This window comes from Leishmania braziliensis, chromosome 19 (assembly GCF_000002845.2).
Source record: "Leishmania braziliensis MHOM/BR/75/M2904 complete genome, chromosome 19".
In the NCBI taxonomy this organism is placed as follows: domain Eukaryota; phylum Euglenozoa; class Kinetoplastea; order Trypanosomatida; family Trypanosomatidae; genus Leishmania; species Leishmania braziliensis.
Genome location: NC_009311.2, coordinates 57711 through 70473, shown reverse-complemented (window position 1 = coordinate 70473; position 12763 = coordinate 57711). Strand labels below are relative to the sequence as shown.

Here is a 12763-nt window from a genome sequence, read left to right as displayed (position 1 = left end):
AGAAACGAAAAGCACTACTGCACTGCATATCTGTTATGGCGTGGCAGCACTTCGCGCTCCTGGGCTCTTACACGAACTCTATTTGTTTGTTTTTTCTCGGCTCCCCCTGACGATGGGGAGCACATTTCAGCGTGGTACCTCAGGGCCCAGTACCCCCTCTGTGTGGGAAGCCAAGCAGCCCCTACCCCTGCGAATGCCAAGACGCTTCCAGTGTTGACAGGTCAAGTGCCCACGACCTAGGGAGGCCAGAGCAACGGATCGCTACTGATGCCGGCGGTCAGGTGCTGGATGGCGCTGCGTCGGTGCGGCCTGCGACAGTGAAGACGGTTGTACTATCAATATGATGGGCAGACTGTCAGCGGGGCTCGACGTGGCGACCGGCACAGCGGGCGCGGCTGTGCGGCGGCCTGCGAAAGCGGTGGGCAGAGTATTGCGGCAGGGGCCGGGTAGGGTGGTGTTTGACTCGAGCTCTACGGCGGAATGGTCGCGTTGAAAAGAGGGAGTTGGTTGTTCTTGCTTTCTTTGAGGAACCCTAGTTTTTGCTACTCGGTTGTGTTGCTAACCAGTGGCACCTACACATCCATGCGCCTAAGTATGTAGGCATGCGCGAGGATCAAAAGATGGGCAGCTGTATGCAACAGTGCTTCGGCGTACTGTTTGTCGTTACCGCTTCCTCTGCGTAGCATTTGCTGAATGTATGATTCACTGGACCTTCTTTGCCCGAATGCATATGAGGGCTTCGTGAGTTTTTACCGAGTGTTTTCATGTTAGCGCATGCTACGCTGCTATCGCCGGGCTCATCTCGCTTGCGCAGCCCTTCCATCTGTACCCCCCACTTACGTGCGTCTTCTTCCAGCGGCTTCGCTGTTAATCCCCTGAAGCAGCGCCGTCGCTGTCTTTTCCCCTCCCACTTACGCGCATCACACACATCACTGGATTTATCTCCATTCTGTACACTCTAATAGGCTCTCATGGGGAAGCGAGACCTGCAGAAGGAGAAGCAGCTGGAGCTCGCTACCATATGGGGCAGTGAAGTCCAAGGGGATGCGCGCTTCCCTAAAAGGCGCGGGGCTTCGCAAAAGAAGGATGTTGGCCTGATGGCGGATAGCGGCGACGCCGACTCAGATGCTCTGTCAGAGATCGGCAGCGATGCCCGAAGCATCACAAGCAAGCACAGCGATACGGCAACAAAGGAAAGAAGGAAGGCAGCCAAAAAGAAGCGCACTTGCTATCGCCTCCATTGTTTTGTCGAGCCTGGCACAGAACTGAACGCCGTTCGCACTGTGTTTGAGGCATACGAGCCTAAGATCGAAATTCGCACAGCTCAGAAGGGTAATTTGCTCAACAAGTCACAATTTGCAGTTCTCACTTTTCGCAACAAGGCAATGGCACTGCATGCGGTGAAGACGCTCGATGGAACCAATCAACGTGATATGTTGGGTGTGACTAACCTGAAGCTGAACCTTATGCTGACGAGACAGCAGAGCAAGATAGCGCGCAAGAAGCTCAACCGAAAGATCCGCCATGAGAAGCAGCAAAATCAGCTCATGGAAGATCAAGAAGATATGGCGTTTATTCGCAACTTTTTGAAGCAGCAGAGTAGCGCAAAGGGCAAGTAAGTCAGAAAACTGATCAGCTCCGGGTTATGTTGTCAAATGGGTGTGTGTAAATGTGCAGGTATCTGCCGAGATGTGGTGTGCGCCGAATCATATCTCGTCGACAGGAACACTGAGCGAGGCGTTTAATGACTACGAGTAACACTTCTGTTCGAATCCCACTTAAGCACTTGGCCTACTGCAGTGCTTCTCGTCGTCACTGGGGTGGCAAGCAAGCGGCGGGGAGGTATGTGAGTCTTCTTTTCCCAGTATTCCCTCTTCTTCTTGATTTCCTGCGCTGCAGAGCAGAAGATCAACTGAATGCGCATTACTTTTTACGTTGCTGTAGTGAATGTAGCGCCAGCTCATACTCAGTGGAAGACTTCTGCGGCTCCCGTCATTCAGTCGAAAGCAGCATGCACGCCTGCTCCATCTGTCATGCCCTCGAAGACTCTACGCCTGTCGGCAGACCTGCATCTCTTTTTGTCTTCCTCGTTCACCCCTTGCATCCGCTCCTCAGAAGTGTAATATTCCTCCCTCACTGCTCCTCTTCAATCGGGTGCAGAAGGAAGCACTCACACCTACATAAACACCTCCAAGGTGTGTTGTGAAGACGGTGCGGTCACGTGACTTTACTGCCCGAAGGCCACTTAAGTGCGCTATCTTCGACAGACTAGTGCGGTGTAGGAGATCCCGCTGATTTAGTCGCTCGGCTGCCGCGAGCAGATGGAGACGGCTGTTCGGGATGAGGCAGCGTACGCCGCCCTTAAGAAGTGTCGACCTCGATCCTGGGGATCGCTGCGCACCATGGCTGCCGTGGACAGTTATGTGGGCGAGACAAGGCAGGTAGATAGCGCCTCGTACCCCGTGCTGGAGGGTCTTGGAACACTGTACTCTCGAATGGGTTATGAATTCACTGGTTTGATGCACGAAGGCGAGCCCTCTGGCACCGGCGTTCAACGGTGGAGCGACGGCCGCACAGTCTGTGGACCGTTCCAGCACGGCACTGTGACAGGTAGCGGCTCCTTACACTGGCCCAACGGCGACGTGTACACAGGGGACCTCTGTGAAAGCGTGCGCCACGGCCGCGGCACCCTAGTGTCCGACGCCGGCAAGTCCCGGTACACTGGTGACTGGCACAGTGGGATGCGACACGGTCACGGTACCCAAGCGTACCCTGACGGAAGTGTGTACGAGGGGGAGTGGCAGCGTAATGCACGCCACGGCAACGGCTGCCTGCGATACAGCACGGGCGACATCTATGAAGGTGCGTGGAGCGAAGACACGCCATGCGGGAACGGGGTGATGGGCTGGGTGGACCGGAGTGGCTGCGTTTACCGAGAGTTGTACAAGGGGGAGTGGAAGGCTGGGTGTCCACACGGCAACGGCGTGTCCACGTACGTCACCATGCCAAAGAGCTTCCTCCTTGAGCCATCCCCCACTCCGCTCGTGGTACCCTCCCAGTATACTGCGCCTGCCGAGGCACTTTTGAACGTGTACGTTGGTGCGTACCGCCACGGGCAACGCCACGGCAGCGGCACTTTCTACTACGCAGACGGCAGCTGCTACGAGGGTGGGTGGGCTGCTGGGGCTAAAAGAGGTGCCGGTCACTTTACCTCTGCGGTTGGAGAGGTGCAGGCGATGGACACAGCATCAAAACAAGACGCAGAAGCGGCCGAAGAGGCATTGACAGTGCTAACCATGGAGGAATCACCACTTTCCGTGGTACCCTCCGTGTCACCTCATGGCTTAGGCAGCCTCCTCGAGACCGAGGACGATCTGCAGGTCACGATGCCCCTCCTCCTACTACTCTACAACACACAGTTGAAAACCCTCTTCAAAGACTACGGCCGTCGAAGTGCCCATGTGGCCTTGCCTACAACGCGCAGCGACTGGTGGCAGCGCCGGTTGCCGGGTCGTATGACGCTCACGCAGTGCCTGTGCCTCCTCCACGACGCACACATACTCGGCTCACGCTTCTCGATCGGTTCCGCGTTGCGCGCAGTAGCCGAGGTTCTGCGCGTGGAGGCTGCGACGTGGAGAGGTGCAAGGGCGACGACCACCCTGGAGGCAGCCCTCTCCGCAGTGAACGAAGCGGATGGCACTCTCAACTACCGTCAATTCTGCGAGTGGCTGATCCGCGTTGCGGTGGGTGTGAACGGCGGCCCAACACTCACAACAGTGAAAGCAAAGGTGAGCGCTTTACTGGATGGTCCGCTCAGTCGCGTCCACGGGGTATCGTCGCGCGCGGTGGCTGTCACCTTTCTGCCCAATTCTCTGCAGCACAGGGAGGATGTGCAGCGCCACCTCAGTTCGCTGAAGCGCTGCTACGCTGAGCTCCAAAGCGTGAAGGATGGGGATCGATACGGTGTGTCACTGAGGTCCTGCCTGACAGCCATGGAACGAACGCTTGCGACGTACCAGATGAGTCCTGCATGTGTCCTCGAGAAGCTGGCGTGGCTGAAGGAGGAGCCGGAGTTGAGACATAGTACGGCTTCGAACGCAAAGACAGGCGCTGAAGAACCCTCCTTGGCACAGGAGATGGTGGCTTCTGCCACGGCGAAGAACAGGCAAGTGCAACTACTGGACGAAGATGCCGGGACGGAGCAGTCGTTTGTCGAGTTTGTGGAAACCGTAATGACTATTGTCGAGGTTGCGCGTCATAGCGGCTTCACCAACGCGGATACGTTGCTGGTCGACCTTCAGCGCCGTTTGTTTGCCCAGTAGACCCCAATGCGGTGGTGGCGCCAATTGTGTGATGCCGTGCGTGTATGTGTGCGCCACTCAAAAATGTATCTGAAACTTTTCTTGGCGCATGTCGAGTACTGTTTCATCTATGTACAGTCGAGTCCTCACTCTTTGCTCTTTATGCTATACAACGACTACGCTGATATGTGCTGCTTTGGGGAAGGGGTGACGACCCCCTGTCTCTCAGAGGGCAACTCCCGACTTCTGCCTGCAGAAGCGCGCGTGCGTGGGTACTGTCCGTCATCTCAAGTAGTACAGCTTCTCGCACATGCAGTGTCAGGTAATGGTTCGAGGGAACACGCAGACGAGGGGTATCTCATACGCAGGCACGCGCAGCCTTTTACACGACGTCCGCGGGACCTCCCATTTGTTGTGTTCAACAATCTGTCACTCACTCCTTTACAGGTGCTGAGCAACAGCGTGTGCGCGCGAGTGCTTTACGAATTTGAGGAATCCTCGTGGCTGCACGTGAAGAGTACCATATCCCATCTCTGCTGTGCCCCAAACCATCTCCCTCACTACCGCCATCAGGTGTTTTCTCTTTTCTCTTTCTGTTTGAACTGGATAGTGTGCCTTGGGGGCTTCTTTGACTCGTTCTCTTGACTTGACGCTCACTGGCACTCGTCACTTGCTGCCCTGCCAAAGAATCGCCTCTCTTATCGCACCTGTGGGTAACAAGCACGTGCACCATTCCTTTGTTCTCTTCGGAAAACGATAAGCAAACGCAAGTGCGTGCTGCTAGGCATACTTTTTCGTTTTCACGCTCATCATGGGTCTCGACATCCAGCTTTTCCGCGATCCCGAGATGGCGGATGTAGTGCGCGAGTCGGAGCGCCGCCGCTACGCCAAGCCGGAGATCGTTGATAAAATTATCGAAGTCGACAAGCACTGGCGTCGCACGCAGTTTCTAACTGAAGCTAGCAAGAAGATGATCAACACTTGCAGCAAGGCCGTCGGTGCCAAGAAGAAGGCCAAGGAGGCGGACGGCGACAGCTCTGAGGTGCCGGCAGATGTCATGAGCGCGGCCCAGGAGGGCACACTGGACGCACAGAAGCTGGAGTCGTTGTGCATTCTTCAGCTGAAGGAGCTCTCCAAGGCACTGACGACGCAGGTGGAGGGACTTGCAAAGCTAGCCGCGGAGCAAGAAGCGGAACGGGATCGTATGGTGATCAGCGTTGGCAACGTCCTGCACGAGTCGGTGCCGGTTTCGAACGACGAGAATACTGGCAACGTGGTCGTGCGCACCTTTGGTGATGTGACACGCCGCATGAAGATGACACATGTAGACTGCATGGAGCGCCTGGGCCTCATGGATACATCCAAGACGGTTACCGCGATGGCGGGCGGCCGCGCTTTTGTTCTTCGCGGCGGTCTTGTGCAGCTGCAGTTCGCTCTCATCTCGTACGCGCTCAACTTCCTCATCGCCCGCGGCTACGAGCCTTTCTATCCGCCGTTCTTCCTCAACAAGGAATACATGGGTGCAGTGGCGCAACTTTCGGAATTCGACGAGTCACTCTACAAGGTGTCCGGTGACGGAGACGAGAAGTACCTGATTGCAACGAGCGAAGCGCCCATTGCTGCCTATCACACCAACAAGTGGTTTACAGAAATGAATGAACCGATTAAGTACGCGGGCGTCTCGTCGTGCTTCCGCAAGGAGGCTGGGGCGCACGGCCGCGACACTCTTGGTATCTTTCGTGTCCATCAGTTCGACAAACTTGAGCAGTTTGTCGTATGCTCACCTCGCGAGGATCAGTCGTGGAAAATGCTGGAGGAGATGATGCAGACCTCCCAGGACTTCAACGAGAGCCTTGGTCTGCCGTACCGCGTCATCAACATCTGTTCTGGAGCCCTCAACAATGCCGCCGCCAAGAAGTACGATCTGGAGGCATGGTTCCCTGGCTCCGGTGCATTCCGCGAGCTTGTTTCGTGCTCGAATTGCACGGACTACCAGGCCCGCAGTGTTAACTGCCGCTTCGGCCCGAATACAAAGGGCAGCACGGCGAACAACACAAAGGAATACTGCCACATGCTGAACGGCACCCTCTGCGCTGTCACTCGCACAATGTGCTGCATCTGCGAAAACTACCAGACCGAGGAAGGCATCGTCATCCCCGAGGTTCTGCGCCCCTTTATGATGGGGACAGAGATGCTCAAGTTCCCGGCAGAAGCTCCTGCGGGCGAGAAGGCGTAAGAACCGTCAGTGTGCGTGATCGGTGCAAAGGTGACCATCCACGGTGACCAGCGCCTTGACGTGTGAGCCTTTATCCTCTCGCTGCCATGCTGTAGTTGCACGGAAATGTGAACAGAAAAATAAGTGCGCCCGCTCTTCGCTAACTCGACCGGCACGACCTTCATGCACGTCTGCGGCACCCTAGTCTAGTCCTCCGCGTCCTCTGGTCTCCGATAGTGGAGACTAGGGTCCCTTTGGTTCACCTTTCCGCTCTCTCCTGCGCGCCTAATCCCCGTTACCGAAGGAAGGCGAAGAAACATCTGTCGCCGATGACGCAACCGCACTCAGGCAACCTCGACGGATGCTCCTCTCACGTTTGCCTCTTGGGTAGCATCGGCTGAAGTTATCCGCTCCCTCAGGGCGTCTGAGCAGCAGAAGAAGGCGCGCGGCGTGTCCTTGGTCACAAGCATGACTAGTGGTGCTCAGCAGTGACGTATGTGTCATTGGGAAAGACAGAGATGGGGAGAGACGGCGTTTTGAAGAAAGAGGAATGAGGGGAGAAGGGAGGAAGTCCCCTACACGTCATCGCCTCACAGCATCAAACCGCAATTCACGTAGCTTTTGGTTCTCTGTTCTTGGTTGCTCCGTGCCGCAAATGAGGCGCTGGGCGCGGTGCCACGCAGCACGAGGCGTAAACCTAACAACGTAAAAGAGAGTGGGCTCAGTGCGAGTGTGAGTGTATTCACGCACGGCTCTTTTTCTCCTGACGCATAGTCGTACAGCTGTCATTCCTCCCGTCTCCTCCTCTTTCTGGTAAACCTACGCGAATCGTGCGTCAGCTGCTTGTGCGTTGTTGATGTGAAAAAGTAGCAGCACGAGCAAGATCGAAAGATACGACTGGGGCACCTCGGCCAGCGCTTGCACACGCCGGCTTGCATACCATAGAGAAAAACAGCCGGCACAACACTACACCACTGCGCCGACTTCAACCCAGCTAAAGGAGAATTTTTCTCATTTTCTTTCATTACGAACAACCTGCCCACACCCCATGCGGAGCTACGCTGCGCCTACAAGGATTCTCTTAGGTGCTGGCTCTGCGAGGTATCACTACATGAAAGGTGTGCTCGCTGGTACGGAGAGGTGCACATGTGCGTCTGTTGTACATTCATTCGGCGAATGCAACCCTAAGCATCTCGTCGCTTGAGTGCCATGCGGCAATGGACGGCCCTAGCGTCCGCGTGCCCGTATGGTCGTGTAGGGATACAAGTATGCTGTGTGACCTCCAGGACAACGATGATTCTCTCCGATTTTTCCCCATCTTCTTCTCTTGCTGCTCCCTCTGTGTGTGTCGAACACCGAGCTGCCAAGCGCAGACTCACTTGAATGATCGCCGCCTGCTACCACTCACATCTGAGTTAGGCGCCACTCTCCCCGTCCACGCCTGTGGGGCTTCATCACGACAGGTAGCATTGCGCCGAGTTGCGGTGCAGTTCCGCTGCCATCGCCGCGAATTTGTTCAAAACTGCGCTCTTCCTCAAATGGGAGGGGAACCGGATGACCGGAACAGAGACGTGACCGATGATGGCCACTCAGCGCGCAAGCGAGTGTGCCTTGAGCACATGCTCCCTTCAGTGCAGCAGCGCTTCGCAGAGTTGGCTCACGCTAGCGTCGGTGAGTCGTCTCTCACTGCGGATGCACTTTTCCAGCGATATCAGCGAGTGCTGAAAGTAGGCGAGGGCACCTTCGGCGAAGTATTTGTTCTTTACGACACCGTGGCACACACGTACATCACCATGAAGCGCATGCACACGCTGCTCAGCTTCCGGCGCCGCAGTCTGGGCATCCACCGCTGCACTTTTCGAGAAGTGGAGCTGCTTGCAGCGCTGCAGCATCCGAACATCGTCCAAGTGCTTGACTACCATATCCTCTCCGACGGTAGTTTGGTGCTGCTGATGCCAGTTATCGCACACGATCTCACATCTCTGCTGCGTCGGTGGCCGTCAACCACACAAAGCACCGGCCATGGCACAGCGTCGACCACTGCCTCCACGCATCCGCGCATGCCGCTGCACGTTGTCAAGTGCATTTTTCGCCAGATCATCGCCGGGATCGCATACCTCCACCGGCACAAAGTCCTTCACCGCGATTTGAAGCCAAGTAACGTCATGGTCGATCATACAGGAGTGGTGAAGCTGATCGATTTTGGGTGGTCACGCTTCTGCGCTGCAGCAGGAGCCATGACAGGCCCACCTTGTGTGACTGCTTTTCGGCCTCCGGAGGTGTTGGTGGGGGCACACAATCACTACACGTTCAGCCTCGACATGTGGTGCTGCGGGTGCGTTCTCTTCGAGATGTTGACGGGCGGCACGCCATTCGCAAAGAGTCGCAACGAAGCGGAGTGCCTCGCCAACATTGTGGACTGGCTTGGGTCCCCGTCCAGCTCCAGCGAGGTGTACTACCGAAGTACCGCCCGCTGTCCTCTCCCTCTCGCCCTTGGTCGTCCCAACACGTTCGAGCAGCGGTGCAGCAACTACGGCATTAAGCCAGCAGAATCTGTTTTTCTGCGCCGGATGCTCTGTCTGGAACCGGGGGAGCGGGCCACCGCCGAGGCACTTCTCGGTGACGCCTGGTTCACCACAGCACCGACGATGTGCGTGCCGAGCGCCATTCCGCTTCCTGCATACAATATGTTCCGGCTTGTAGAAGTCAAGCGGAAGGAGCTGCAGCACTGATAGTGCAAGCGTACGTACATGAGCACGTACGCATTGTTGGGTCGCTCAAGTGCACCTCGCCTGCGGCATGGGCGCTGCATCACCCGTTTGCAGGACGTCAGTTGCAAAGACTGAAAAAAAGGGAGGTTTTTTGCGTCCATACGCTCGGTGCGTGTGTCTACTGGCGTCACTCGCTCTCTAGTTTGGTCTTTGAGGAAAGGAGGCACACAGTAGCGTGCAGACCGCAGGGATGCCGTGTATTCCACACAGCGTGGGGGAAGACGCAGGTGCTCAAGATTCTCAACATGGATTGAACTCTTTCGAGGTGGCACATAATGAAGCTTCCGTCATCCCCGTCCCCCAGCATCGTCATGATCTACCCTCGCCCGATTCACGCCCTCACCTGAGTTGACTCATCTCTTTCCCCTACGCCTCTCTCATCTCTCTCAGGGCTCCTCCCGCCGCAAACAACTTGCACCTGCACTGCCTTTACTTTTTGCTGATTTGCTGCGCTCCAATCAACCGGATGACGGGTGCTGCAGCGCGCACCGCATCCCCTCCGCACTACATCCGAGTTTGGTCACACTGAGCGCCGTACCTACGTGATTTCAGCGAAAGCCTCTGCATCGCTGCTCCGATTATCTGACTCCTTGAAGTTCGAAGAGAGTTTAGAAATATCGAAAAGGTAGCCGCCACTCTCGTGGCGGAGCCGTGTGCCCATCATCATACACATACCCCACTGCCCGCTGAGAGGTGTCTTCGCGCTCATCTCACCCTTATTGGGCTGCGTCCATCCCCGCTGCCCTCACAGAGGAGTAAACGTGTGTGTGTGTGTGTAAGAGAACAACTCGACAGAAAGCTCGCTACGCACGTCCAGATTCCTGTTTGGTCTCTCTTTCATCCAGCACAGTGTTGGTGTCATGGTCCGGCGCGCCTCTTTCCGCCGACATCTCGCGCTCCTTCTCGTCTTTCTTTCCTTGCCCCGCCACCCCCACCGCGACTCGTTGCTCAGCCATGCTCAACGGTGCGTACAGCGGGAGACGTGAGCATTACCTCGACCTCTTTGCAGACGAGGAAGCACAAAGAGGCCAGTATAAGGAGAAGATGCGCTGTTTTCTTACGCTGGAAGAGGTGGTCGAGCGTCTGCGCGAGCAACCCAGCATTCATGAGTATATCACGTCCATCGAGGAGTTCGAGGAACCCATTGGGCCCCTCAGCGTACTGAACGTGTTCGCTAAGTCACGTTGTTTTGTTATTCTCCAAACAGCCTCGTACTGGTGGTCTCTTGAGAGGCGAGATGATGTCATCGTGGTGCAGCGCTCTCAGAACTTCAGCAGTGTCCACAGCAGATGCAAAGGTGCATACCGAAACTATCGCTGGCTGATCGAGTCAGCACCAAGTGCGCGGCGGTTTATGCGGTGTCACAGTGGCCCAAAGCTCTCCGAAGTGTTTAGTGCCATGTTGCGAGATCACGTCTTCGACCCAAAAGACTGCGCTTCTTCACCTTGGGAGTTCTCTGATTATGTTTTTCACCTCTGCCTGTATGACGGAAACTCTCGCCTCATGTACAGTGAGGGGAGCTGAATCGCGCGCTGAGCACACGAGAGAAAATTAAATTTCGCTTACGGTCAGTAAAGCAGAAAAGTACGCACGCGCACCCGAAAAGGAGAGAGCGAAGAAATGAATAGCATCACCCCCCCCCCACTGCAGATGTGTACAGAGATGTACCCATGAGAGTGTGTGAGGGGTCTCAAACCGAAGTCGCGCCCTTTCTCTTTCTACCTCTCTCATCCTCCGTGCGATTCCCCCTCCCATTTCTGTTACTCATAAGACTGGTAGCTGGTCGATACCACTACTGAGTGACCCGAAACACCCGTGTGGAGCCTGTGGACTCGATTTCCATCTGCCCCAGTTTTTTTTCCTCTTCACAGTCTCTCCTCTCCTTCTCTCACGCTTTCTGCCGCTGTTGTGCTCGGGGGGGAGGCGTGTGCGCGTGTCTGCCCATGGGCTCTCTTTGTACTTTCTTCTTTGATCTCTCGTTCTCATTCGAATCGGCAAACATGAAGGACGTCCCCCCTCTTCTTCTTATCCCCCCTTCCCTTCCCTTCCCGTTATCCCTTCGCAACGGTCCGCGAATCATCGGTGTACATCACTGTGTCGCGCGACATCCCAGTCCTTGTAGCCGCCTGGAACTACACAGCTGAACGAGCCACGAAGAGTGTGAAAGGCGCCCAGATCTTTATCTTCGCGTGTGGGTGGGGAGAGGAAGGGTCCGAGTCTGGGTGACTGGCTCGTACGCGGATGGAAGCAATTCGCGTGCTTTTGCGTGCCTGCACGTGCGCTATGTACTGTGATGGCCCTACACCCTGCATGGCATGTTTGCCACACACGCCATCGTACATGTGCAAACACATATCAGCTCACTCCCCCATTTCCTAGATGATGTGCGTAGCTGACGACACCGGTGAAAGCCCATGTCCTTCACGTCGCTAATCCCAGCACCTCGATGATGGGCTCTATCATTATTATTCTCCTCCTCCCACCCTTCCCTTCTCCTTGTTAGCATACTTATGCTATTGGGGTAGTGGCACCCCCCTTGTGCTTAACCAGTGACAAGAAGTGTTATCGAAAATAACGCACCCCCGCCCCCTCTCCCCTGCTCCCTGTTCTCTGCTCCCGATGCTGGGGTGATGAACACCCATCACCCACGTAGATGAGCCTACACACAGAGATTGTCCTCTGTGCCTCTGCCTGGGTGCGGGTGGTACAAGTCGTGCGTTTTTTTGGCTGAGTGGGAGAAAGAGAAACGACTTGTACGGTGGCAATCCATTGCGTGTCGTCCTTTGTCTTTGTGCTTTCGCAACCTCCTTGCCTTTCTTTGGTTGCTCCACACACACACACACACACATCGGCTCTCACCCCTCCTCTGACTCTTCATCTTCTACCCCGATTCCTCCTCAACACTCACCCCCTCGTTCTCGCTGCACCATCAGGGAGTGACTGCGCGGCAAGTGACGTGTGTGCAGGTGTAATCACGAGCGCGCCCAAGAGGCACTACGAGAGAGAAGTGCAGTACAGTCTCGACTCCGGAAGAAAAGAGGTAAAAAAGTGACGTGGACAGCCACCACCACCTTCTTCCAAAGGCTTTGCTCAGGGTACCGTGAGCACTGAGCACAGGTTTTCGGTGAAGCCCCTCCGTGCTTTGCAATGGCACGTCGCTCTACTACACATTAGTCCGAGTGTAGTGCGCCTTGGAAGTCCCGGTCCTTTCCTTCCCCCTCCCCTTCCTGCATCCCAGCTCCTCTCCTCCCATGCTGCACAACTATCTACCCACTGTGTGTGCTCTCATCTAACCGCGTCTCGTCTCCGCCCTTCAAAGTTTTCGCCTGCGGTTTGTACTACGTGCTGCTCCTCGGTGTACTTTCCTCCTCCCCCCCCCCGCACCACACATCAAATGACCTCGCTAGAGGCGGAGGACAAAACACGAGCCTCTCTCTTGTCACCCTACCGGCACTCACTCACGCACTCCCCATTGT

The 12763-nt window shown here is 56.0% G+C and overlaps 5 protein-coding genes across 5 annotated transcripts; all 5 read left to right on the top strand.

Moving 5' to 3' along the window:
• Positions 1–971: 971 nt before the first annotated feature.
• On the top strand, positions 972–1619 carry LBRM_19_0240 (conserved hypothetical protein; the record flags this gene model as incomplete). The annotated part of the gene is made up of 1 exon (XM_001564070.1): positions 972–1619. One exon carries the CDS (start codon positions 972–974, stop codon positions 1617–1619), a length of 648 nt encoding a protein of 215 aa, XP_001564120.1.
• A 702-nt stretch (positions 1620–2321) lies between these two features.
• LBRM_19_0230 (conserved hypothetical protein) lies at positions 2322–4322 on the top strand (the record flags this gene model as incomplete). Its single annotated transcript, XM_001564069.2, has 1 exon — positions 2322–4322. The coding sequence occupies one exon, from the start codon at positions 2322–2324 to the stop codon at positions 4320–4322; it is 2001 nt and encodes a 666-aa protein (XP_001564119.1).
• A 790-nt stretch (positions 4323–5112) lies between these two features.
• Positions 5113–6537, top strand: LBRM_19_0220 (putative seryl-tRNA synthetase; the record flags this gene model as incomplete). The annotated part of the gene is made up of 1 exon (XM_001564068.1): positions 5113–6537. One exon carries the CDS (start codon positions 5113–5115, stop codon positions 6535–6537), a length of 1425 nt encoding a protein of 474 aa, XP_001564118.1.
• A 1196-nt stretch (positions 6538–7733) lies between these two features.
• LBRM_19_0210 (protein kinase) lies at positions 7734–9248 on the top strand (the record flags this gene model as incomplete). The annotated part of the gene is made up of 1 exon (XM_001564067.1): positions 7734–9248. One exon carries the CDS (start codon positions 7734–7736, stop codon positions 9246–9248), a length of 1515 nt encoding a protein of 504 aa, XP_001564117.1.
• Positions 9249–10241: 993 nt separating this feature from the next.
• On the top strand, positions 10242–10811 carry LBRM_19_0200 (conserved hypothetical protein; the record flags this gene model as incomplete). The annotated part of the gene is made up of 1 exon (XM_001564066.1): positions 10242–10811. One exon carries the CDS (start codon positions 10242–10244, stop codon positions 10809–10811), a length of 570 nt encoding a protein of 189 aa, XP_001564116.1.
• Between the last annotated feature and the right edge of the window lie 1952 nt (positions 10812–12763).